The 27,868-nt window shown below is 38.0% G+C and overlaps 2 protein-coding genes across 11 annotated transcripts in view; one reads left to right on the top strand and one right to left on the bottom strand.

The window, feature by feature from the left end:
• The first annotated feature begins 35 nt into the window (after window positions 1–35).
• ilf2 (interleukin enhancer binding factor 2) lies at window positions 36–6,315 on the top strand. The gene is given in 14 exon segments (NM_213236.2): window positions 36–130; window positions 607–666; window positions 758–800; window positions 888–992; window positions 1,520–1,597; window positions 1,705–1,807; window positions 1,897–1,962; window positions 2,065–2,181; window positions 3,723–3,801; window positions 5,166–5,253; window positions 5,338–5,399; window positions 5,490–5,604; window positions 5,682–5,772; window positions 5,852–6,315. Coding segments are annotated over 14 exon segments (1,164 nt in total). The 5' UTR covers window positions 36–125; the 3' UTR covers window positions 6,004–6,315.
• Window positions 6,316–10,278: 3,963 nt separating this feature from the next.
• The window catches only part of dlgap3 (discs, large (Drosophila) homolog-associated protein 3), a 328,237-nt gene continuing 310,647 nt past the window's right edge, over window positions 10,279–27,868 (bottom strand). For 3 of the 10 annotated variants that reach the window (XR_015515960.2, XR_015515961.2, XR_015515962.2), the window contains 8 exons: window positions 26,237–26,426; window positions 22,993–23,501; window positions 22,802–22,896; window positions 18,924–19,402; window positions 18,676–18,767; window positions 16,889–17,035; window positions 14,887–16,382; window positions 10,279–13,150 (listed from right to left, as the gene is read on the bottom strand). Coding sequence is in view for 7 of the 10 variants with exons in the window: in XM_088651379.1 (XP_088507505.1) it covers window positions 16,098–16,382; window positions 16,889–17,035; window positions 18,676–18,767; window positions 18,924–19,402; window positions 22,802–22,896; window positions 22,993–23,501; window positions 26,237–26,426 (1,797 nt within the window). In the remaining 3 variants the exon portion in view is untranslated. 10 annotated transcript variants of the gene reach the window in all.

Below are 27,868 nucleotides of genomic sequence, written 5' to 3'. Positions count from 1 at the left end.
GTTACGCTGGATTCATGAAGTTACTTCCGTTTTCTGAAGCTAGCTACTCGGCGGCTATCTGCAGGCGGAGGCAGAGTTCTTCTCACCAGCGTGTGTCCTGTTAAACTGACAAAACGTCTTACGCAATGAGGTACGAACTGATTTATCATTTATAGTTAAACGATCTTTTTGATTAAGTTATAAACCGAAATATAGCTAAATACTGTATGTTGTGATATGTTATATTTTTTTCAAAGATGCTAAGCTAACATGTTAGCATGTTCTGCTAGCCCCTTTGTCGGTTTTTAATCAATACAGTAACTAAAAAAACACTTTTATTAGTAAAGTTTTTCCGGTTGTAGTCATAATTCTGGATTTTCTATACTTATTGTGTTATTTGCAAAACGATGTGTTCCTGAAAAAAACCGAGAGCGTTTATGAATGAATGAACGCCGAGCTTTCATTCGAACAATACTGCTTGGTGTACCTGCGATCCAATTTGTGATATTAATTTTTTTATTTGGGTTGTAAATTAAACTTTAAAAAAATCCAATTTTGGGTTATCGTTGGACATCATTATTTATTTATTTGTATTGCACTTGCTGAAATTACGTTTTTATTTCTCAGAGGAGATCGTGGCAGGGGCCGAGGTGGCCGGTTCGGCTCCCGCGGAGGTTTGGTCCAAGGGTAAGATTTCATGACCATATTGTTTTGGCCCCCTTACTTAAATTTGTTTATATTGTAATCATTTTGTAACCTGTGACTTCTCTTGTCTCAGGTATCGGCCCTTTGTCCCTCACATACCATTTGACTTCTATGTTGTAAGTACATTTATTGCTTTTCTGATTTGTGGGGAGGAAAAACAGCCTTTTTAAGCCCAGAGCTCATGACAACTTGCTTTTGTACAGTGTGAGATGGCCTTTCCTCGAGTGAAGCCGGCCTCTGATGAGACTGCTTTCAGTGAATGTCTGTTGAAGAGGAACCAAGACCTCAGTCCAACCCCCTCTGAACAGGTATGGTCATAAACTGTTATGAAAACTGCACACTCCATGACTTCTGCCCTTTCCTGCTAAAGGGATAGTTCACCCAAAAATGAATATCGTTGACATTTACACTCGTTCAACTTGTTCCAAGCCTGTTTGTATTTCTTAATTTGGTTGAACACACAAAAAAATGCTGGTTTCCAATATTCTTAAGAATATCTTGTTTTGTGTTTAACAGAAGAAATTCGTTAACGTTTAGTACCCCTTGAGTGGGAGTAAATTATGGAATTGTAAAATATATATATATATATATATATATATATATATATATATATATATATATATATATATATATATATCCGATAAGGTCTCAACATCCTCTATTAATTTTTAAAGATTGTGAGCTGTTACACATTTGGTTTTGACCTAGAATAGATGCATAAAATGTGATATTATTGTATTAGGAGTGCAAAAGCAAGTTGTTTCCTAAAAGCAAACCAATTTTTGATTGCATTATTAACAAATTACAGCTAATTTTTTCTTCATTTCTGTCACAGGCTTCCATTTTGTCCTTGGTCACCAAGATTAACAATGTCATTGATAACCTAATTGTGGCACCTGGAAACTTTGAAGTGGTAAGATATTTCAGTAAAACATTATTATTATTATTAATGCCTTTCAAAATATTTTATGTATATGTTTTTAGACTTATTTAATGAAAGTTTGATAATCCCTTTTTCAGCAAATTGAGGAAGTAAGACAAGTGGGCTCCTATAAAAAGGGCACCATGACTGCAGGACACAATGTTGCTGACCTTGTGGTTATCCTGAAGATTCTGCCCACCTGTAAGTCTTGAGATTTCTATGAGGCCAACGTGTTGCTCCTAGCCCAAGTGTACTTGGTTTATCAGTAATTTTTACGTGTTCTTGTTCAGTGGAAGCTGTTGCCGCTCTGGGAAACAAAGTTGTTGAGACATTGCGAACCCAGGACCCTTCTGAGGGTGAGTATAGGCTTTAATCTGGCAGACCTGTAGTTTCATGGAGGGGAAAAAAAATCCGACTTGCTTGCCATTCTCACTGATGCATTTTCCTCTTCTCACCAGTGTTGTCCATGCTCACAAACGAGACTGGATTTGAGATCAGCTCTGCCGATGCCACAGTAAAAATCCTCATCACCACTGTCCCACCCAATCTGCGCAAACTGGATCCAGAGCTTCATTGTATGTCACACTCTTTTAAACATTGATCTTGTTTGTGACTTGCGTTAAAAAATGATAACTTTTCTTGGAGATGTAATCTACCTAATTATCACTATAGCACTCTTTATTGTCAGTACTGTGCACACTTGTTTTGTCTGTTTGCATTTAGATTATCTTTCTATGATTTAATGGCCATTAACAATTTAACACTGATAAGAAAGTCTTTACAAATGAAAAAACGCCCCCCCCCCCCCCCCCCATTTTATACATTTACAATTTTCATTTATTTGTAAAATTTTAAGCAATTTTATTGTTAATACTTTAGTTTTTAGTATTTTGCAGAGGTTTAGTATTGGAAATGTATTATTATTATTGGCTATAGCAGATATAATAATAATAATAATGCAGATTTTACGGCCAGGTTCCCACAATTTCATAAACAGCAGATTTAAGGACTATTGACCTTTTAAAGCAGAGGTTCTCAAACTTTTCAGCCTGCAACAAAAAAAAATAACAATGCCAATGACTAGCGACCCCCGCTATTTTCGAAAGTAGTTATAATCATATCATACAAATGTTGCACGCAACGGCTCACACAAACCAACAGGCCTATATAAACACAAGCATGTTGACAACACAAAAAGTGCAACAGTCTTAACAATAGTATAAATTTATTTTTATTTATTAATTTTTTATTTATTTAATATTAACCTCATCTAATGAGACTGGTGGGCACAATATTTAAGTTACATCACAAGTCTTTTTTGGGGTTAATTTTGGAGACTGACACTTAAAGGTCATCCTCGATGTTTAGTTGTGGCCTGTATTTATTTTAAATGTGGGTGCCGTAAAGATGTTTAAGTTTAGCTTTAAAATCAATCTGTTGCTACTGACGCTATTGCTTTGTTATTAATCTAATGTAAAAACCCACAGAGTTGCAATCCAATAGGAAACAATTAAAGGCTGATGGCTTTTTGTTTGGTTGTTGCATTTTTAAATAACTAATTTTATCTTCTATATAGATAAACAATGGTAATTTTAAAAATGTATTCAAATTTATTTGATTTTTAGAAATTCACAAGCGACCCACTTTCATTCTCCCACTGCCCCCCATTCCTCAGCATATGTATAGCGCCATGAAAGTACTTACTGTACATTTCACTTACACCTTTATTCACTTTAATATTGTCAGTCATTTTCAGAAATTAACCGTTTTAAAAAGTCATGCTCAAAAAACTTTAATAAAATGTGTTCGGTTAAATACTGGTAATTCAATTGCGGTTTCTGAAAGGCTGATAAAACGCACATTATTTGTCAGTTTTATTGTACAAACGTAAAATTTAGGATTTATAATTAATAAATTTCTGTTCTTGACAATTGAGTACAATTGTTTAAATAAAACTATGAACAAATTCAAATTTTATTCTAGCACTTTCAAGGACCTGTGTTTGTTTTTAAGTGCTTTCAAGGCCTTGAATCCATGTGTATGAAATTTAAGTAGTTTCAAGGAGTGTGGGAACCCTGTTAACAGCTATTCATTTCCTTTTTTTTTTATTTTGCAGTGGACATCAAGGTTCTGCAAAGTGCTCTGGCAGCCATTCGTCATGCTCGTTGGTTTGAGGAGAATGCTTCTCAGTCAACGTAAGGACAATTACATCTTTTAGACCCTTATATTAACATCAATTTTTCCGTGATATTGATCACAAGTTGTCAACTAGAGAACATAACAATATACAGTGCCTATAGAAAATTCATCATACACTGTTACAATCTATACCTTTAAAAGCTATTTGGAGTGTGATTTGATTTTAGGCTGTATGACAGTAATTATTTCATGATGATTATCTATAGGTGCTGTACACTTTGTATTTAATTTTTTTTAAATGTAAGTCTCTTTTGTGATCACTTTTGATTAAAAATAAGTATGACGGGCCTCCTAACGCAAGTGCTACTTAATGAATACACCTATTTTATAATACTGACAAGTGAAAAGCAAGCTAAAAGAAAGTGATCATCGGCTGCAATTTTGATATTAATCCATGTGTTTTTAGTACAACTCCTTGAATTGAGTACACTTTTGCTATGTAATAATCGTATAGTATTTTGTGGTGTCAGAATGCGTTTGGAAACTATCTGATGATGAAAGCTATCTGATCCATCTTCATAAATATTCAACAGTGGACAGGCTGAAAACTGATTTAGACTCCATTTATCTTTTATACTTGTGGTCAAACACATTTTAACAGCAAGTTTAAACTGAGTATGTTTACATGGACCAATAATCTGATTTTATTACGATTAAGACAATACTCTGATTAAGAATTTACCATGTAAACAGATTTTGATTAATCTGATTTAGGTCATAATCAACCTTACAGAAATGGAATTAAGACGTGGAATAAGCCTATTTTAGTGGCATTATTGATGTGCAGTACAGACATGTAAACACTGCACTCAAACTATTATCGTCGTGTTGGATTTTTGCTGCATTTTGCGACAGGATAGTCTATACACATGGCTGTTTGACACTTCTCTGCACCAACTGAGTCTGTAAAGCCCACTGATACACAAATCGCAATATGCGGAGGTATTTTCCCATACGGCGTATTAAATTCCATTAAAACAACACTCCTCTAGAAGTTCATACTTGCATGCAATATCTCATTTGTCACGGCATGCATGGAATATATCTGAATGAAAGTGAAAGTGCCAAAACTGCAGTTAAAGTCGACACATGAAAAACAAAACACCCGAAATTACATGAAACTAAGAAAAAGAAATGTGGATAGCATGGTGGCGCAATGACCTTAATCCAATTATGTGCTATAACATGTATAACGGGATGAAAGGAACATTCAAAAAGCAACTCATGTATGCACTTTAATCATATTATTGTCTTATTCAGATTAAGGCAAATAATTCCAGTACTGATATCCATGTGAACAAAAGTGTTTTGTTTAAAAAAAAGTGTCTTGTGTCTTACTCTGGTTTCTATATTCCCTCAGTGTGAAAGTTCTGATTCGCTTGCTGAAAGACATTCGAGTCCGATTCCCTGGATTTGAGCCCCTCACTCCCTGGATTCTGGATCTGTTGGTGGGTTCCCTTATCAGAGTCTTGAGTTATTTTGATATTTCTCTGCACTACACTGAGACTTAAATTGTAATGTTCTCTTCTCAGGGACACTCTGCTGTCATGAACCATCCCTCTAGGCAGCCTTTGCCACTCAATGTTGCCTACAGGTAAAGCCTCTACTAGTTTAAGCAGCTGATATTCACTCTTGATTTGGGCTTCAGGGTTAGATATTTATGTTTTAATGGAATGTTTTTCAGGCGCTGTCTTCAGATGCTTGCCGCAGGTCTTTTCCTGCCTGGTTCTGTAGGAATCACTGATCCCTGTGAAAGCGGAAACTTCCGTGTGCACACCGTCATGACCCTGGAGCAGCAGGTAATGCAGATGGAGTCAAGGTGGTATTGCATCACTAGTGGTGAACATACAGATAATCTGATAACTTGTTTCTGCAGGACATGGTGTGTTTCACAGCCCAAACACTGGTGAGGGTTCTCTCTCACGGAGGATACCGGAAGATCTTGGGCCTTGAAGGAGATGCTAGCTGTGAGTTTTTAGGTTTATTCCAGGCTAAATGGATTTGTGGAAATTGTTTGTGACCGATGTTTGTGATGCTCTTCTGCAGATCTCACTACTGAGATGTCTACTTGGGATGGAGTGATCGTTACGCCATCTGAAAAGGCCTACGAGAAACCTCCAGAGCGCAAGGAAGAGGAGGATGAAGCGCTGGAGGAAGGTGTAGAAGCAGAAGATGAAAGCATGGAGACCCAGGAATAATACAGGGGTCTCTCAGCCCTTTGGCTCAGTTGTATTTATGTTGTTGTTTTTATTTTTTAAATATTAGGAACCTGTTCCATTTCTAAATTGTTTTGCCCAGAAGTCTCCTGCACATTGGTTTCTGTAAGTTTGTCTGCATCTTCTACAGTTAAACTCATAGTAGTAAACCGCTACAACAACTTCTCACCACAGTTCATTCTGTTACGGTTATGTTTGGGAAGCGACGTGGAAATCATTTACTTTGTTTTCGTCTGTTTTTGATTTATATTTTTATCATGATTGAGCAAGTAAAATTTTTTATTTCCTTTTTACAATGTGTCTGCATTCATTTATTTGCGTCTTATGGCTGTATGCAGTGTTGTTCTGTATTGGCTTGGTTTGACTTTGCTGTGTCTGAAATCGCATACTTCAATACTATATAGTACAGAAAAAAGGTATGTGAGCAGAGTAGTATGTTTGAATTAATAGATTTTGAAAAACAGTACGCAAGAAGTACCTGGAATACTTACTACTTCTGGTGAGATTCGGAAGTGTGCACCTGATAGATGCTATGCTGTCCGATGATGCACCACAAGACAATTCATGAATGGGAGTAAAGCAACTCAACTGATGGGGGTAGGTCACGTGATCACAAAATGGATGTAGTATGGCGTTTATCACATTCATACTGTCCAGAACATACTTTTCTAACGGTTGAGTAGTACATTTACATTTAAATGCAGTACCTACTGAGTAGGTGATTTGTAATGCGGCCTTTATATTGACTGGTTAACTTTAAAGCGAATGGTTTTTAAAGGCACAATGTCTTTTTTGCCAGTAGAGGGTGTGTAGTAACAAGAAATGGACTGCCTAAATCACCTTTATGGATGATCTAAAATATTTTTAAAATGGTCATAGTAGTGTGATGCAGAGTATGACTGGACTATTAGAGTGAAGCTGGGTGCTGAACCAATTGCTCTGGCAACCCCAATGACTTCCATAGTTGACAAAAAGGTAATTTATATCAATGTTCACAGGTTTCCAGCTTTCTTTAAATATCTTTCGTGTTTAACTGAAGAAAGAAATTCAAACCGGTTTGGAACCAGTGAAGGCTATATAAATGATTACCGATGTTTCAGTTTTTGGAGAATTATACCTTTAAGGATAAAGCAACCAACATGTTTGGATTCACCTTTTAAAAAAAGTATAAAACCTGGTTAAAATACTCTGTATATTTATTTAATTTTTAATGGGCTATGTTCACACAAACTTTTAATTTTCAGCCAGGCAGCCCAAGGGCTTCCGATGAACTGACTTTCTGTCTGATTTCTTTAAAAATCATCAATCTTCATTGCCTGTTAGATATACGATATGAAATGGGTCTCAGGTTGGACAGGAAGCACTGTTTCAAATTCCATTTCCCCCTGCCATGTCTTAAAAACATGACAGCCCTGCTGAAAAATCCAGCTTAAACCAGCCTAGGCTGGTTGGCTGATTTGAGCTGGGCGACCAGGCTGGTTTTAGAGGGGTTTTGGCCACTTCCAGGCTGGTTTCCAGCCATTTCCAGCCTGGTCTTAGCTGACCAGCTAAAACCAGCTTGACCAGCCTAGCCAAGCTGGGAGTCCAGCCAAAACCAGCTATATCCAGCTTAAACCAGGCTGGTCAAGCTGGATTTGGCTGGTAATTTTTCAGCCTAGGCTGGTTTTAGCTGGAATTTTCAGCAGGAAGTTGATTTCACCGCTGTATTTTTAATGGAATTTTTGCGCTAGCCTGTTCCTATGACAGTGCTAGTGGTTAAAATGGTCTTTCATCTCATTTTACGCATGAACAACTAAATTAATGGTTAAGTCTATTTAGCTGAATGTAATGTAATTACATTACAACATCGATGCTGTAATTTATGTATTTTTAAACATTTTTATTTGTTAACCTTGTTATATTGAAAATCACATTAAGCTTTCACCAGAAGTTTATTGTTGGTTTAAAAATTTTAGCTGTGCATAGAGCCCATTACACATCTTAATACTCACATATTTAATTAGCATTTAGGGCGAGGCAGTGGCGCAGTAGGTAGTGCTGTCGCCTCACAGCAAAAAGGTTGCTGGGTCATTGGTTCGAACCTCGGCTCAGTTGGCGTTCCTGTGTGGAGTTTGCATGTTCTCGTGTGGGTTTCCTCCGGGTGCTCCGGTTTCCCCCACAGTCCAAAGACGTGCGGTACAGGTGAATTGGGTAGGCTAAATTGTCCGTAGTGTATGAATGGTTATGTTGTTTCCCAGAGATGGGTTGTGGCTGGAAGGGCATCTGCTGTGTAAAACCTTGCTGGATAAGTTGGCGGTTCATTCCGCTGTGGCAACCCCGGATTAATAAAGGGACTAAGCTGACAAGAAAATGAATGAATTAACATTTATGGACATATAGGCTAATGTTGATTAACGCTACACTGAACCGAAGGGCCTCCCGAGGTAGAAAAAAAAAACAATGAAGTATCTTTGTTAAACTCAGTTTCTTTTTTTATCAGTAACATAAAGCTATGGCAGAATAAATATAGTTTGTGTTCTCTAGATATACGAAAGGCTTATGGAAAGACGTGTGGGTAAGTAAAATTGTTTTTTTTTTCTTTGCTAGCCTAATGCTAATTGTAATAGCCCACAGATTAATGACCACTACACAATAATACGAGAATTCAATTTATATTAAGAGTAAACTAAATATGAAATGAATGTCACACCAAACCTCTCCAGATAGCATACAGTTCTGGGCCAACCAAGGCATATATGGCTCAGTTCTGGCAATGGCAGGAGATGGGCCAGATGTGGCCCGTGTGTGACACAGCGGGTGTAAAGTGAGTTGTGGCCTATTGTATGTGGGCCAGATGTGGCCCGTGTGTGATACACCAGGTGTGCTGTGAGTTGTGGCCTGTTGTATATGGGCCAGATGTGGCCCGTGTGTGATACACCAGGTGTGCTGTAACGCTAGTGGCTTTTATTAGATTTTATTTACGCCATGGTTGTTAACTTTATTGTTATAATTATTATTCTTTTTAATTTTAGGGCAAACAACAAATTCCTAAATTACAATATGTGAATGTGTGAGGTGAAAAACATCCCACATTTTTATGAGGCGTTAGTCTCGTATGCTCTGTTTACATAAACCTGTTTATTATATAAATATTATTTAATTGTATTTGAAATTTTTATTATGTCTTAATATTTTACACTGTTGTTTTTGCATTTGTAAAAGCCGCATATTGTGCATGGTTTGTTTTACTTGCATTTACACAGTTTTGACCAGCAGGCGTCACCAAAAATTGCTTTTTGTGAGGACATTTTGTTTTTCAAAAGGTTAATGGAAAACACAGAGTTCAATTAATGAACGTATTGTTAAGAAAAGGAGCAGAACATAACATTAAAAGCGGACAGCAGTTATTGTACCTTGCTAAAATAGCTTTATAGTAATTTTTAGAAAATGTTTACAACCGTTGACAATATTACATTCTGTGTTTAGGTTTACCACATCACAGTGTGCCATCTCTCTGATTTAATTCTAGTAGACATTGAGCTGTACATCAGTGGCGAGAGACCAAATAAACATGATCAACGTATGCTTCATCTGTGCCATTATTATTTATAAGGCTTGCATCCTTTTGTTTCAACAAACTGGCAAGAGATTCAGATTTATTTCAAATCTGGAAATAATATTGAAAATGGTGAAGATGTCGTAAGCTATTGCAGTTTGGTAAAACAATGTAAAAAGCATAGATACAAAATACCTTGGCACTGTATCAAACATAAATATGTGATTAGAAAAACAAGCAAAGAAAAAATACAACAACCATAAACAGTGATAACGTTAATAATTAAAATGTCCACAATGTTCCTAAAATGCAGTGTTATGAGCAACTCAATGAACATTTAAAGAACAAAAAAGGTTTTTGCTACATCACAAACTGCTCAAACATTTATAAACATATATATTTTTCTATTTAAAGAGGGACATATACTCACTCCTTGTTGTTCATTGGACGTTTTCTGTCATGTGAAAATCTGCACACAACTTCTAGAGGAGATGGGCCTAACATTAGCTGTAAATTTGTCTTCTACCGTCTTCCACTGGTATATCTTCTACATTAGCAGCAATTACAAACAAAAGAATAGATCTAAATCGGGTGGCTCTTTACACACAAACACCCTGGAGAATACAGACTTCTCATAATCATAATTGCAACACTTTTTTTCTTCTCCATTATATATGAAATCATTAATAATACCAGTAATCGTCATAACAATCCATTGAATATTAATAATAACAACTTCAAGATATATTTACTGTACATAATACAACGGAACGTGAGAAGGTATTTGTAATTACACAGTAATTGTTTGTAAGTCTATGACCCATGTAATTTCCAGTGATCAATAATGTGGTATAGAAACCAACGTAAAGTCTACGTCACACTGCTACAAGCTCCTTTGTGCTACGGAGAAATATTTATAATTTAGTCTAGCTAAAACTGTGTACGGCATATACAGAGGCTTCGCCAACACTTTTTTAAGACTCCAGTTTTCAAAGCAAGTGTTTCGCCATCCATTCCTACCTATTCAGACACAAAATGTCTCAATAAGCGACATGTTGACAAGGGAATCTTTACATGATGTAGAGACACAGCCATTAATATTGTATTTGATCCTTCGATATTCTGGAAAATGTTGGTCAAGATAGAAAGGCCATCAAAATAGTTCATTTGAGTGTCTTATTTCTGGTTTGTGCCCGAGAAGGCAAGCAACTTGGTGGGGAAAAATGTGATCAGTTTTGCTTGATGTTTCGTTGGTATATCAAAATCAAATGGCCCTGATAAGAGATCATCCTATTTTTTCACACTGGAACCTCCAACAGCATGTAGTTCATAGTCTTTCAGTGATTTGAGAAGGCAGGAAGTCCTTCACAGTGGAAGAGGAAATAGTCTGTTGTGCTTTTCGGTCATCTTAGACTTGCTTTGTCCAAAAAAAAAAAAGTGTAAGTATAATTACAATAGTTTAAAGCTTACAAAATATGCATCCATAAAATGATGGATATTGTATTCATAAAATGAAATAAATAAAAAATAAAGGCAACAGCAAATAAATTAAATCATACTGCAAATGTCTGAAATAAATCATCCTGAAATTAATTGATTGATTTAAAAATTACAAATAAAAAGAAATTGATTTAGATAGAGAACTGTGGTGCAATTAATAAATACATAAATATAGTCCTGCCTTTTTTTTCTTTCAGACAGGGAATAAAGATCTACGGCTTTTATAGTTTTTTTCTTCTTCCATGGATTAATAAAAGCATGCAGGTTACATAGAAACATCCAGAGTGAGGTGGTTATTAGCTGTAACAAATCAAATAGTTTGAACAATACATATTGTGTGAGTTATATATCTCATATTGAATATAATACTGAATGGTTAGATAAAAAAGCCACACTTAGTGCTGTTAGGCACGTGTAAATAGTCAAGACATAGAAAACAGGTTATATTTTTTGCCTGTGGACAACATGGCAAGCGGCTGTCAACCGTCTTTTTTGTCAAAAGTCTTTAGCCAGTCTGTTTCAAGATCGACAAAAGAAATGAGAGGAACACGCTTCTGCAGAGGTGAAGTCTTCGGTTAAGTCCACACAGCTGACACTGCCTAAATTGTAAATTCTTAGACACTTTTATAACATGTTTTAACACCACTTTTGACAACATATGTTCATCTGCTAATCTAAAAATGTACTTTATAAAATATACATCTCTCAATAAAATATTTCCCATCTCATTTCATGGTTAAACATACCCAGAACAAAACACTCGTTCATGCAATCAAAATGTTTTACTTAAAAACAAAAAAAAACAAAAAAAAAAAGGAAAAGAAAATATGATCTCGAGAGTTTGTAAGAATGCTTCTTCATAGTTTGAATTCATCCAAGTTAAAAGTTGGATGCACACAAACATTCCTCCAATCCCATAAGTATATGTTAATGCTTCCTTTTGATGAATACAGAAAACTTGACCACCTAATCTAACACAACATTTTCTTTATAAATAGTTAACTGACGGTATAACACAAATCTCAAACTCAGTGGGTTATATGCACAGCTAGTGTTTTTCAGCCAATGATAAACCTCTGGTGAAAGCTTTATGTGACTATTTTCAATTTTTAACCCAGGTGCATTCTGAAAACGTACCTCTGCATACATTTCTGGAGAGTGCTAAATACGTCCCAGGACTTTTGTTTTTTTGCAGTTTTTGTTTTTCGCGAATCCACCAGAGGCCGCTGTCGACTGACTGTTTGACTGACTAAATGACTGACTGATCAATCGACTGACCCAGCCTCCTCCTCGCCTAAACTCAACCGACAAATTTTAAAAAGCAATTCAGAAAAAGAAAAGCTCTTGCCTGATTTTTTGCAAGGGCTGATTTATTTTTTTTTTGGTCTGACCCACTTTCTGAAATCGTTCTTCACCGGAATCATACTGCGTTGTCATGGTCAACTCCTCTCTGCATCTGACGTCTAGCGACGTACATGGTGAGCTAACTGGACATACTGGTAACAGCCAGAAAGCCGTCTATACAGAGGTAAGAGAAAAGGAAAGGCGTCATACCACCCTGTTCATTTAAAAAAAATGTAATGCAGCCATACTTAATTCTGGCTAAAGAATTCACCATCTCCAGAAATGTTTATTGGGCTTCTTTTTCAGAATGAGCCTTTGTCAATTTCGTAAGGTTCCTTTTAAAGCATCAATTTTGTGATATAATTCAAAAATAATCAATTAAATAGACTTAAGCATCCATTTTTTTTGGTAAATCGTAAAAAGAGACGAAAAACTGTTTAAATAAAGGTGCCTTCATTAGCAGCAGGCTAGCGCAAAAACTCTGAGAAAATACTGAGGTAATTAATTAATTTCCATTTTTCAAAGACATGGCTTGGAAAAATCGAATACTTCTTGTTTGGTCTGAGACCCACTTTACATTGTATCTCAGCCAGGCAGGGAAGATTACTGTTTTTTTTTTTTTTTTTTAAAGAAATCAGATCTTAGACATGGCGATTTTGTATGGGATGACAATTAACTAGAAGCCCCGGGGCTAGCTGACTGAAATTAAAAGTCAGTGTGCATATACCCCATTCCTGGAGGGCCGCAGCTCTGCACAGTTGTTCTCCAACTCTAATCAAGCACATCTGATCCAACTAATCAAGGTGTTCAAGACTTCTAGAGACTACTAACCAGGGGTGCGTTTCCTAAACAACGACGTAACACGCGGCTGAACTATCATAGTACGATGCATCGTTTGGGAAAAGAACGATGTAGTGATGAGTGTTTCCCAAAACCCTTAGTTTCACTTTTGCAGATCCATCGTTTGAACCATGTTAGTTATAACGTAAAACTCCCATAATGATGCTCTTAACAGGGTAGTAAAAACTTCTTTAGAGAAGAACCCCATAATTCCCTCGTGCAAATTATATTGTTTTATACAAACAAGTATTTAACATAAAATCCAATATTAGTTTTGGTTAAATCATTCACTCGTTTTACATATTAATTGAAATATATGTTAATGGCACATATAGGGCCTGTGTTTCCTTTACAGATATTATTGAGAACATTACTTATTCTATTCTAAAACATAAAATCACTTACAAAAGCTAACGCATATTCTAATATCATGTATAAATCATATAAATAAATAAAATTATAAATTAATAAATAATGAGGCTATTTGTTAGGAAATGAAATTTAATATTTATTAAGAAATATTAAATACTATTAAAAATATTAATGATAATGGTCACACCTTACAATAAGGTTCATTAGTTAATTTTAATTATTGCATTTACTAACATGAACAAATTATGAACAATACATTTACTACTGTATTTGTTCATGTTAGTTAATGAAAATACAGTTGTTCATTGTTAGTTCGTTAACTCATGGTGCATTAACTAATGTTAACAAGCATGGACTTGGATGTTAATGCATTAATAAATGTTCAATTATGATTAATTAATGCTGTATATGTGCTGTTCATGATTAGTTCATGTTAGTTAATGCATTAACTAATGAACCTTATTGTAAAGTGTTACCAAGATAATGATGATGATTATTATTATGTAGGATATTGTTTATTTATTTTATTATTTTTGAAAAGTCTACTTTTACAATTTGACACATGCAAACCACTGCAGAATTGCTCTAACCAACAGGCCCATGTCATATACAGTACAGATACTTAATAAATAATCTACTATAAATTAAAAGCATTAACGTATGCTATGTTTTTTGTTTTCACAAACTTTGGAGACGAAACATAAATTCCGCTTTTAAATAAAAGGTCACCTATAGCTTTCGTCATGAGCCATGGCTGTGTTCAAAATTACATCAATGTTTTCAAAGCGCATTGTGAAGGGAGCGCAATTCTAAACATGAAGATCATTAAAACTGAACTGTAAAAATACTTTAAAAGCAAATGACATGCAAGAGAGATGACTTGAACGTTTTTTTAATCATCCCAAGTTTAAATGTTAGAATGTTCTAACAAGTTTAAATATTCTAAAATCGAATAGGGCATGGGGGATAATTGGGAATATAACACAGCCAAGAACTATGTTTCTAGCTACAGCTCCAGAGGTGTAGTTGCAAGCATACAGGTTTGCTACGCAGTTTGGGAATGTTCGTTTTTGATGACAGACTTGGGAAAAGAAAATTCAACGAACTACATTTGTGACAATGGAATTTGCGACCTTAGTTAGCTAACGATGGTTTTCAGAAACGCACTTCAGGTGTGATTTAGAGGTAGTTAGAGCTAAACTATGCAGAGCTGCGGCCCTCCAGAAATTGATTTTGAGAAGACTGTTCTAAATCAATCGCAAAAAACGCAGCACTTCCGCATTGAAGAATAAGGTCAATTACAGATCATAGATTTGTTTTTGTTTTTCTAAACAAATTTAAAGAATGATATTAATTTATTTAGTTTTAGCCTCGAATAATTCAAAGAGGGAAGTAACAAAAAAAAAAACTAGAGGAAAAAATTGAGGCCACTAGAAAATAGTACTAACTATTAAAAAAAAGGAGAGAGATTTGATTAATTTCTCAAAAAATAGTAATACAAACAAAACTAGAAAGAACAAATAAAAAATGCAACAAATTAAAGGAGCTATGCAAAATGTACAAGCTACATTGATTTCATATTAGAGGGTTTGTTATAAAAAAAAGGCAGAGGGATGCGATGAACGAGATGCTTCCTCTACTCTCTGAATGCTCATTTTTCAGTGTGCGGGTCAAGTGTGAAATTGAGGATTGTCTTCTGCACCCCTGGGACAACCGCTGCTGTTTTTGAAGTCTGATGATGTAGACTGTCCTGTTTCAGGAAGCGTGGCTGTTGCCTCAGAGCTGTAATTTTTTTGTTGTGTTTTTATCATCTTTTTTTTTAAGGAGCGTGTCTTGGGCGGCAAGAAGCCTGAATGCAATCGCAATAAGATATTGCACTATACAGGAGAAGGATCCCTGTGAAAAACAAAATGATAACTGGCTTTTTTTGTTGAAAAAGGCATTTCTCTATACTGCAAAAGATGTGTTTTCTACTGCACTGGCCCAGTATTACATTAGGGTGCATTGCTCTACTCTGGCCACAAGAGCGCGCTAGTGTCACAGTGAAAGAGGCTACGTCCGCCACACTGTGGAACCAATGAAGAAACATACACAGCCAAGATTATATCAAAACAAGATCTATTATTTAAAACAACAAGATAAGATCCTCGTAATATATGATATTGCACCCGTATGTGTTGGCGTGGTTCATTAAAACAGTCCTAAGATTTCTCATATATTTTGTGGACTTACAAAAATCTCAATCTTCAAACACTTGGTTGTGCTGGTTGAGCCCTTTTTTTCGGAGAATAATAACACTTGCTCAACAAAATAAAAAAAAAAGAAGACGTGTAAGCTCGCATCCGAACACCAGCAGCATACAAGTAGGCCATCTCTAGTTCTCCATCAAACTAAAAGGAAAAGTAATTGCACTCGCTCTCTGGCCGCCATCTTGTTACGTCTGTGCAGAAGAGTCGTAGTGGTTGTTTGGAGAGATCCGACAGACTCAGAGTCTCGTCTGAGCCTCCGTGATGTAGATCTCGATGCTGTCGGCGCTCTCCGTCGCAGAATTCTGCCGGAAAGAGGCTGAGCGTTTGGTCTGGAGAAGCCTGCGGCGAGTCTCCAGCTTCTGCCGGTCACCTACATCCAGCGATTTCTCCCGCTCAGGCAAGCTACGTCCACGCGAGACCACCAGCATGCCTCCGGATTCAGCTGTGCTGTCGGCCCGTAGGCTGCCAGTTACGCCGCCGATGGGCTTCTTTGGTAATGGAGGTGGAACCTTCTTGTCCTCCTGAGAGGAAGAGCAGGGAAGTGGCGTGACAGCATGGATGACCAATGCAGGGATGGACGGAAACGCAAGGAAGGACACCGAAAACGCACAGGTACAAGCAGAGAGGATGGAGACCAGGACATATACGAAGAAGGGACGGCACCATGAAGTTGCAACAAAACGATGGTTTGGATTAGTGTATTTAGGATGAGACATGACATTGTGGAAGCAGCAGATAGTAAAAGAAAAGAAAACAGAGAAATTAGTTACACATTTGTTAGGTTTTAATATCTTAGAGAAAATCAACAGCTTGTTTTTTTGGGCAGTAAATCAGCTGTTATTCCAGAACATGCATGTCTGTTTTTTTTTTTTTGCCCTCTACTTTAGTTCCTTTTCTTGTTGAGGTGTTTGTGTGATGGCAGGGAGTTGCTGGGACCCAGTACATGAGCGCTTCTCCTGCCCACTGCTGTTTTGGCACTGGAGCGGAGCTGTGCACTGACTGGAGCAGAGCGAATCTCCACTCTCACCTTCTTCTCAGGAGGCAATCTCCAGCCTGAGTCCTTCAGCCGCTGCAGGTCCTGAAACTTCACCCTGACGTCCTCGATGGCTAGCTGGAGGAGGTCCCAATAACTGGCCAGATCCTGAGTAGTGGGCTGAGGGTATGATGAAGAATCCTGTGGGAAAAGATTGGTACGGTTTGTTATTATTGAGCACTGACACATTATTTGTAGATCAAAATAATTAAGCACATGCTAGAAGATGCAATTCTTGCTTTGCTTGATATTTATTTTCATTCATTTTCCTTCAGCTTAGTCCCTTATTAAGCAAGCGGAATGAACCGCCAACTATTCCGGCATATGTTTTATGCTGCGGAAACCTTTCCAGCTGCAACCCAGTATTGGGAAGCACTCATACACTCTAATTCCCTCTCATACACTACAGCCAATTTTGTTTATTTAATTGATCTATTGCGCATGTCTTTGGACTGTGGGGGAAACCGGAGCACCCAAAGGAAACCCACTCATACATGAGGAGAACTTCACACAAATGCCAACTGACCTAGCCGGGACTCGAACCAGCTACCTTCTTGCTGTGAGGCGACAGTTCTAACAACTCAGTCACCGTGTCGCTGATATTTATTTATTTATTTTGTAGATTTTTGTCTTTAAAATGTAGTAATTTTCCTTCGGCTCAGTCCCTTTATTCAGCAGGGGTTGCCACAGCGGAATGAACCGCCAACTTATCCAGCTTATGTTTTACACAGCGGATGCCCTTCCAGCTGTATAGCCAAAATATACAAAGAAAGAGTACTAAATAGGGCTATCATGATTGTCAGTGATGTGATACATTCTTTAACAAACACCTTCCAATTGTGACCATCAGGTCGTCGATATTGTGTTCCGAGATGTCTACGAAATAGGACAAAATTATCATTTATACCTCAATAATAAGTTTTTAAATTCCTCCTTCTCTGTAGCAGTTGACGGCTAGTAGGCTGGATGTTTATTTACAGTAGGGGTAGCATGTTTTTAAATGATTTATTTATACAGTTAAAGTCAGAATTATTAGCCCCCCTGAATTATTAACGCCCCTGTTTATTATTTTCCCAAATTTCTGTTTAACGGAGGGAAGATTGTTTCAGCACATTTCTAAACATAATAGTTTTAATAACTCATTTCTAATAACAGATTTATTTTATCTTTGCCATGATGACAGTAAATAATATTTTACTAGATATTTTTCAAAACTCTTCTATACAGCTTAAAGTGACATTTAAAGGCTTAACTAGGCTAATTAGATTAACTATGCAGGTTAGGGTAATTAGGTAAGTTATTGTATAATAATGGTTTGTTCTGTAGACTATCGAAAAAAAAATTGCTTAAAGGGGCTAATAATTTTGTCCCAAAAATGGTTTTAAAAAAAATTTCAAACAGCTTTTATTCTAGTCGAAATAAAACAAATAAGACTTTCTCCAGATTAAAAAATATTATCAGACATACGGTGAAAATTTCCTTGCTCTGTTAAACATCATTTAGGAAATATTTTAAAAAGTAAAAAAAAATCAAACGGGCGCTAATAATTCTGACTTCAACTGTATATATGCCAAATGTGAAATGTCAGAAGTCTCTGTGAGAGTATGCTGCAAATGAAATTTCCCTACGGGGAAAAATAAAAGTTAACTAACTAAATAACTTATTTATTTATTGTTTTTAATGTGTTATGCATATTCTTTACTACATAGTTTACTTAGGCTCCAGAAAAAAGAAAGTAAGGTCTCTTTTGCCCACTACAGAAGGCATTACAAAGCACTCACCACACTCTGTTGGCACATCCTGAAAAACTGCTGGACTCTTTGTGACATGAGCATCTGAGCACTGCCGACAGCTCCTCTGATGAGTTCCAACACTAAAACACCAATCAGAGGGCGAAACAAACAGCATTTAGACAGAAAGAACTGTTCTGTGGGGTAAACAGCAGATTCAAGACCCCGTGAAATCAAAATGAGTGTTTTGATTCTGTTTGTCCATGCTCCAACCATCATCTCCGCTATTCCTCACTCACCCTCTTCCGGCAATTCATTCGTCTCTGCCTCTCTCTCCATGTTCTGGCACCATCCCTCCATCCTCTCCACCTCTGTCTGCAGGAGCCGGAGGAAGAACTCTCCATCTCGTAAGCAAGGCGAGGCTCGGCCTGAATCTGGGAGGCTCCGGGGGCCCTCGCTCCATCCTCCCACTCCACGCTCGGGGGCCAGAGGCAGAGGGGAGTGAGAGCGGGGCAGGGCCCTTAGTTCTGGAGGGCCGGGTTCAGTGGTGTACCCACTGTGGTAATCCTCACGGTAGGCCCATTGGCCCTGTGTGTGTACAGTGCGATACTCTGCAAACTGACTGGCTGATTCTGGTTCAGATGAGTGGCGCTGGAATGAGCAGCCAAACTGCAGCCCCTTGTCTTGAGTGGGGACGGTCAGTCCTCCAAAGCCTTCTGTCTCAAGATCAGCCTGGACACTTGCCGTTACGCTGTTGGAGCGTTTGAAACGTGCTCGTCTGGAACAAACAACAACATGACCATTAAACTTACCAGCAGATTGATATATAGACATTCCTGTAGCTCAAATATGATGAATGATACTATCAATTCCAAGGTTGAGTGTTCACTCTGTGGTAAGCAACAATAACTCATAAAATGCAAACCTTCAATTCAAAGTCACTTTAGATGAAAGCATCTGCTAAATATGTAAATGCATAAGTATGACATACCAGTGGTTCTCAATTCCAGTCCAGCACCCCACTACTCCAATAGTATCTTGATGCAGCTTTGATTATGCAAGCTGAAAAGTCTCGGACTTGCAATGTCAGACACAATGCATGGTGTAGGGCAGGGGTGGCCAATCCTGTTCCTGGAGATCTACCTTCCTGCAGATTTCAGTTGCAACCCTTATCAAACACATCCGGCTGTAATTATCAAGTGGATTTCAGGTCTTAAATAATTGGTTCAGGTGGGTTTGATCAGGGTAGGAGCTAATCTGTACAGGAAGGTAGATCTCCAGGACCAGGATTGGTGACTCCTGGTGTAGGGTGTGTACATTAAAAAGCATTGCATGCAGTTCAGCTTGCAACTGCACCAGGTCTGCATCCAGACCCCTCTCAACAAGTCTGCTTTTTGCATGCCTCTTTTGTTATTGAACATTTAATTAAACCTGATTGAGTTAAGCAGTTTGTTAAACGAGAGCTTCATGCATGAACTGTTTTCTGATTGATAGGGTCCCTACACATTATTTATAGCTCCCTACTCCCCTCTCCTTCATTTCTCACTACCTGATCAACAGTAATTTAATCCTTTTATTTTTTACTTATGAACAGGGGTGCCTAAACGTTTTTTTTTTTTTTAAATAAAAGATCAAACACCAAACTTGATTGAGGGATGTGGGCCAAATATATACCAAACCAAATATATCACATTGTATAACATTAAATTTGCCTTGGGTAATTTCCTAATTTATTCACTAATATTTTAAAATAACATGAAAAATGTGGCTTTCAATTATATTAATTCATGCTGCATAATTTTAACATTTTATAATAAACTTATCATTACAGTAAAAACATAAACAGTCTCATTTATAGCACAATGGAGTTCAATGCTGAAAGCATTAGTCGACCTGCGCTTGCCTTTGCCCTGCCTTTGCTCGCCGATGCCTTGTGCATTGCTTTTTGTCATGAGACATTTTTTTAAATTTAAAAGTTTGATTCATTTACAACATTTAATTGAAACATTTAATTTCAGTAGACATTTTTTGTAGCTCATCAATAAAACAAAGAAACAGTTATGTTCAAATCGAAATAGCAATCTCTGTCAAAGGCATTTGCCCCAACCACATTCTCATCAGTTTCCCTCTAGTTTCAGATAGGATCAAGTTAGAACATGTGATAAGAGAAAAATACAAAATTTGCAGGCGCAAGGACAGAAATCGAGAAACACTGAAATTTAGTAAAATGATGAACAATATAAATCTAATGGCACAATCAAATCACAAGTGGATGACACTAAATCAAGTTGTAAGCAGGTCTCAAGTGTTTAGAGCTTTTCTACTTTCTACCATTTACAAGGGTAGTTCAAAACTCCAAAAGACCTTCTGCTGACCCAGGACATGATTGACATGGGATGTTTTTAGAAAGCACACCAAAACAAGGTGTTCATACTTTGCTTTGTTATGGCAAAACACAATGCTTATGATTAAAATCATGGTAGACATCTTCATGCTTTTCATTCACTTGCTTGCCCGTTATCAGCAAGGTTTGTTTGATTCTCAGGCAAAGCAAGAACTGATAAAATGTTTACCTTCAATGAAATATACAGTAAGGCCCAGTCTCAATTCTCCCCCTTTGCCCTTCCCCTCACCCCTCGTTTTGCATTTTCACGTCAAGTGGTAGGAGTGTCCTAATTCTTTTTAGCTTGAAGGCTTACTGCTAAGGGAAAGGGGTGAATATCCCTTTGAAAGAAGATTTTTCAGGACCACACTCGAAACCAAAGGGTAAGAAAATTTCCCAGAATACACCAGCCACAATGGCAGTATTGCTGAACCCGGAAGTAAAGAGATCCACAAATTAGTATTTTTTTGTGCATATTACGAATTTTTACAACAAACAAACACATGTTTTAATACATTCATAACTGTGTTCTTGTTTTACCATCATGCTTAAAAAAATCTAAATTTCCCAATCTATAATCTATAATAATAACTCCTGTATAACAGTCACGCAACATTCTGACACTCGACGACGCTCAAATAGCCTGTCAGAAAAGTCTAGTGGCTGGGAATGAGCTTTTTACAGTGTTTGCTTTAATGTTGGTGTTGTTTTTGTGTGTTTGCATAGATGAATATGGCCACTGTGTAAAGGCACAGTACAGTAACGATCTTATTCCCACATTATATTATTACGATGACACAATATATGCCTTCAGTGATTTTCTGAAGATAAATATCAAAACATAGCACAACTGGAAAAACTACAGCAGTCATGATCGTCTGATCTCATATGAAACAAGAGATTGCAATGACATATGATGACGTGTGCAGGTGCTGTAGTGTTGTCCCAATTCTTAGGGATAAATGAAGCCCTTCCCCTTAACCCTCGGTTGTAAGGGCCAAGGGGAAGGGGTACAAAAATAGAATTGGGATTGGGCCTAAGTAACTGTACAAAAATCATCTGCCAAATGCAGAAATATGAACAGAATAAAATACAAGACACATGACTCTAATGACTTTAAACTAACAGGGTTTCTTCTAAATAGAGAAAGAGACTGACAGGGGGAATTAAGACACAATACCAGGACACAAAGCATAACGAGCTTATTCTTGGATGAGTGACAGTGACATCATTTCACAAGTTTGGCATGTTGCGTAATGGCTGCCTAATTATACCCTCTCACCTCACTCCATGTTCCTAGCACCTACACCCACTGCATGTGCGTTTACTTGTGTGTGCGTGTGTGTGTGCGTGAACCTTGCACCTGCACCTCTTGCTCATCTAACACTGTAAAATATTCACACTCCACCCTAACTCAGAAATAAACCAGTCACCCCTGATCAGAAGAATAAAGCGAAATATAATTGAAGAGTCTATGAAAGCTTTTAATCTATGTTTATTTGATCTGAAATATTGTCAAATGCTAGTGCATTCAAATGATTAGACTTTACAATAGGTTAACCCTGTACAAAATGTCTTCAAATTCAAACAGTGAAACCTCCACCGACCACTTGTGATCAGATCAGTGAAATGGATGTAAACTCCAGGGGGAAATGGCTCTGTAAGGAGCCCTTTTAACTTCCTGTTTAAGGTTAAAATAACATGGGAAGTATAACTCTGCTATTGCACAACATTTACAAATGTTGCCGAACTTTCAGAGGCTGAGAAAAAAAAAATAATACAGGCTAGATCTACCTCTTGTCATCCTCCACCTGAACCCCTATGGAATGCACCTCTCTCAGCGCTTTCCCTTCAGGGTCTGAGTCGGACAATGTCTCTGAGCTGTCCACCTGGAAAACACACAAAGAGACATTTAATACAATACTGCACAGGAGAGGGAGAATTCACTATGTTTGAATCTCTCCAGAGATAGTCTCTTCTTATACCTGCACTGCGATAGAGGGTCTCCACTTCCTCCCTCGACCTTCTTGTTTAAACTCTTCCCCAACAGTCAGAGCTTTAGCTAGGGACATACTGTTCTGGGGCAGAGAAGCAGATTTTCCCAGACTGCCTCCAACCCGGTCTCTGGATCCCCTGGGTCCCTCTAGCAGGTTATCGGCCGAGCTGCTGTGTTTCGGTTTCATTGGCCCAGGTCCACTATGATAGGCGATGCTCTGAAGGGCCCTGCCATTCAGACTCTCTGCGGAGTTGCTGCTCTGTCTGACCCGTGCTGTGCCTCCGCCAAGGTAGTGTCCACCTCTAGAAGTACGGCCCCCACTGTTCTCCGTCAGGTCCACTGAGTTACTGTGCTGTCTGGGACGGACCAGAGCTGGTTGTCCTGTACTCTGGAAGTAAGCGTCCTGAGTGGACTCAGTGCTGCTCTGAGCGGTCACAGAGATCATTGGTTTGGACATTCGTGGGGGAAGAGGAGGGGGTCCTTTCCTATATGGGAACACTAGAACAACCAAGATAGAAAGGATTTGCTTAGTCTGTTACTGAGCATGGGTATTCACATTAGATGTCGCCTACTCTCAATTGGTAAGTAATGCGTCATAAGAGCCGCCATTTTATTACAGGGTAGCGCGCCTTTGAAATGAATGTGGGACCAAGGTGCAGTGGAGGACTGGCCATCCAGAGCCAGAGTTATATACACATATATACATATATCTATGATCTGGAGTTTTCCCGGTGGTCAGTACACAAATATTTTTTTAAATGGCAAAAATTATAATTTGGCTGTACTTTTATACACCATTGAATAAGTGATCACACGGGCATTGCCGACAAAGAGCGAGTGTTTGTGTGCATGGAAATGTATTATCCTCCCTCCCTGAAACATAACCCCTCTCCTGCTTTCACTTCACATTCTAACGGAGGGAGTGATTAGTTTGTGAATGAATCCCTGTTATTCACTTAGCCAACAAAAATACATGTTTCTGGCACCTCAGCATCTTGTTTTCATGTTTCATTTGCATTGTTTGCTGATTTTATTCAACAAAATTAGCATAAGCCTAGTATTTAGTGTAAGTTGGTGCTACTCTGCCTTATGGTCAATGCAGTAGGTGACTGTATTATCAGCATCAATAACGTTACTTTTGTTGAGCACAAAAGTTTGTAACATATACAAACCTAATAAACAAAATCTTACTTATGAAATGTTCTGCCTTTGTGCTTTGTTTTCTTTGATTGCTTGTTACTACACCCGTACACATCGCTAAAGTCCAGCATTTTCAGACTGGCTTTAGTCTTGTCTATTGCGGTAATAACATTTGTCTTGGGAGCACTGTACAAATGTGGCGACGATATTGACGCATGCTCAGGGTCCATATGCGATATCTAGTTTTAATATATATGGTTACTGAGAAGTAACATTAATTTAAAAGATTTAAAATGGTAGATCAGTCAAAACATTCAGCACAGAAAGAATAAAACTTGTCCTTTGTGTTATCTCTCCACTGAAAGGAAAACATTATTAAGGAAGACAAAGAGGATAGTGGGGATGCAAGGGTTTAAAACATCACAGTGAATGCAGGACCCCAGTGTAAAGCGCATAATTGCTGGTCTATTGTATGTTGAGACTAGCATAGGATTGCGGTTGATGTTCTCCAGTATAGAAATTGAGAGTGCTGAGGTACACAAGCATGACTATGCTGGTCCACCAGCTTGACCAGCACTACTCTAACCATCTTAAAATAGGCTAGATGGACACTAAATTGTTGCTGGTTTATGCTGCAACTGAAGTCTCAAGTTCTACAGTGTAAAACCCAAGTCAACTTTATTATATGAAATGAGTGTAGTTAACTCAAAATTTACTGAAAGTTAATTCTACTAATTTGAAAATAGTTTTGAACTCAGGGTTGAAGGTAATGAGTTAATTAAATATGTCATTTCTTCAACTTAAATGGAGTAAGTTTACAGTACTCATATAGATTTGTTTTTAACTCAAATGGTTTGTAGCAATCGGTTTCCTCGAATGGTTTGAGTTGCCTTAACTTACTGGTGTTTTTACAGTACTCAGTTGGTTTGAGTTCTCTTCATTTATTGGGTTTTACTGTGCCCAAATTGGTTCATTTACTCAAATGGATTAAGTCCACAGTACTAGGATCACATTTTGAACTTAAATGGTTTGTTGCAATCAATTTCCTCAAATGAGTTACGTTTTGGGTTTTACAGTGTTGGCCTAGGTCAAACCTGTTAGCAGAGCAATTAAAAAACATCTAGACAAGCCAGTGGCACAATTATCGATTAAAATCCACCCCAACGCCCATCCCAGCCCCTCCAAAATGTTTGCATGCATAAAGATATTTGCAAATGTCCTTTTTATATAAAGAGTGTCTACAGTATATGAAAATCTGATCATGTACATTTATGCTTTATATATTTAAACTTGAATATTAGCATTAAAAAGGTTTAGATGCATCCTTTTAGCATAAGTATCATCTGCTATCACACACACACATTCACTACCCTTTTGAGAGCAGAGACATGAAATTCAGTGGAACACACTTGGAGATTAAAGGAGTTTTTAAAAAGCATGCCTAAGCCCTCCTTCCATCTCTCTTGTCGTCTCCTCATCCCTCTCTCTTAAAAAACACTCACACTCCCGTGTGTGTCATAAGTGTTGCCTTGGGAAACTGCAGATGGATGCTTTTGACACTTCACAAGGGCTTTAATAAATCTCCTGTGAGGTTCTCTACTCTAAACGAGAGAATAAGGGACAATGGGGGGTGGGGGGTGGGGGGGATGAGAGTCAGCCAAAAGATACCAAGATGGAATGAAATGTGATTGCAATTATAACCATGCAGAATTAATTTTTAAACAGATTTTGGCTTTTGTCCTCTCTTTGGATTTTGTCATATCAGTTCTTTTCTGTATTACATTGATGAGATTAACGCTGCCACTATAATCTTGACTACAACCCAAGGGATAGTCAAGGAGACAGATATGTCTCATGAGCTTTTTGAGCATTTTAAAATGTTTACGATGCAACATTTGTTTACAGTGTTAAAATACTGAGAGCGAAGAGATAGAAGGAAAACGGGTTTGATCTAAATCCTTTGGCTGAAGCGTGTTTCTCCAGCAATTCCTATGAGACTGATTCAAAAACTCATTAAGTCACTAATCTAATCCCTTAGGCAGCATGGAGACTATGTATACCCACACATACATTAACACATGCTGATGACTCACCTGCTTCGCCCTTCATGCTCGCTTGTGGGACAGACATGGAGAAGACAGACAGGCAGTCATCATCCTGGGAGCATCCGGCTTGGATTGCTCGTACATAACTGTGACTGCGTGTTCGGAAACATCCAGGTAGATCCAGTGCCTCCACAGCCTGTGATTCCATCTCTCCAAACAGGTTCAGAGTGTCGCCCAGCTAACAACGAAAAACAAAGATCAGGCATCAATTCAGTTTGAAGTCTAGATGTTTTCAGATATAATCCAGAATGTTCAGTTAATGATTAACATTTTTAATGTAACAGCTGAATGTGATCGCACATGTCTGACCAGACACTCTTTGCCTGCCCTAATGAAAAATCCAGCTTAAACCAGCCTAGGCTGGTTGGCTGGTCTTAGCTGGTTGACCAGGCTGGTTTTAGAGGGGTTTTGGCCATTTCTAGGCAGGTTTCCAGCCATTTACAGCCTGGTCTTAGCTGGTCAGGCTGGAAAATGACCAGCCAAATCCAGCTATAACCAGCTTGACCAGCCTGGTTTAAGCTGGATATAGCTGGTTTTGGCTGGACTCCCAGCTTGGCTAGGCTGGTCAAGCTGGTGTTAGCTGGTAATCTTTCAGCCTGATCAGCTAAAACCAGGCTGGAAATGGCTGGAAACCAGCCTGGAAGTGGCCAAAACCCCTCTAAAACCAGCCTGGTCGACCAGCTAAAACCAGCCAACCAGCCTAGACTGGTTTAAGCTGGATTTTTCAGCAGGGTGGATTAATTCATTCATGTAAAACACCCTAAAAACAACCTAGATACACCCTAGGAGCCACCTACAACCAGCAATACATCCTATCATTCACTAAAACACCTAAGACACCACCTAGTTATGACCTTATAACAACATAGAACTCCTTAACTACTAACTAGTTATGCCCTACCAACTAGCAATACATCCTATCAGCCACAAGAATGCTCAAGGCATTATCTAGTTATGCCCAAGTGACTATCTACTATGTCTCAATTACCACATAGAACTCCCTAACAGCAACCAAGCCATCCCATATTAACTACCAGCATGGACCACCAGAACACACAAGACACCAACTAGTTATGCTTTTGTAACCATCTAGAAATGCTTAAATATTACCTAGTTGTGCCATACTAACAGAGCATATCAAACCAAGTCACAACATATGCCCTATATAAAGTACAGGGGTGCCTATCAACCTTAATTAAACACACCAGATATAGGTGTAATAAAGGTCTTCAGACTCAATAGCCCCTTTCACACAGTGATACCGGTAAATATCCGGAAAATTTCCGGAACGACTTTACCGGTATATTCAAAAAAGCGCTGTTCACACAGGCGAGGACGTTACGGAAATTTTCCGGAAAAGAGCATTCACACATCCATTCCAAAATACCGGTAAATTCTGACATCATTCACCACAAATGAGCTTTAAACGGCTGCGCTTGTATTTGTAAACATTTGACTAAATTACAAATTCTGTGGATGATCAATATTGTGAACAACTTTCGCAGAATCACTTCCGCATGTCGAGATGTTCATAATATGTGCGTGTGCAGGCGCTCACAGGCTGTTTCAAAGGCACACGCAAAGCTTAAAGGTTAACAAACAACGGCTTATCATAAGCAT

This window comes from Danio rerio, chromosome 19 (assembly GCF_052040795.2).
Source record: "Danio rerio strain M-AB ecotype USA chromosome 19, GRCz13ab, whole genome shotgun sequence".
Taxonomy (NCBI): Eukaryota; Metazoa; Chordata; class Actinopteri; order Cypriniformes; family Danionidae; genus Danio; species Danio rerio.
Note: the sequence above shows the minus strand (reverse complement) of the source record. Positions and strands in the feature narration are given on the sequence as shown.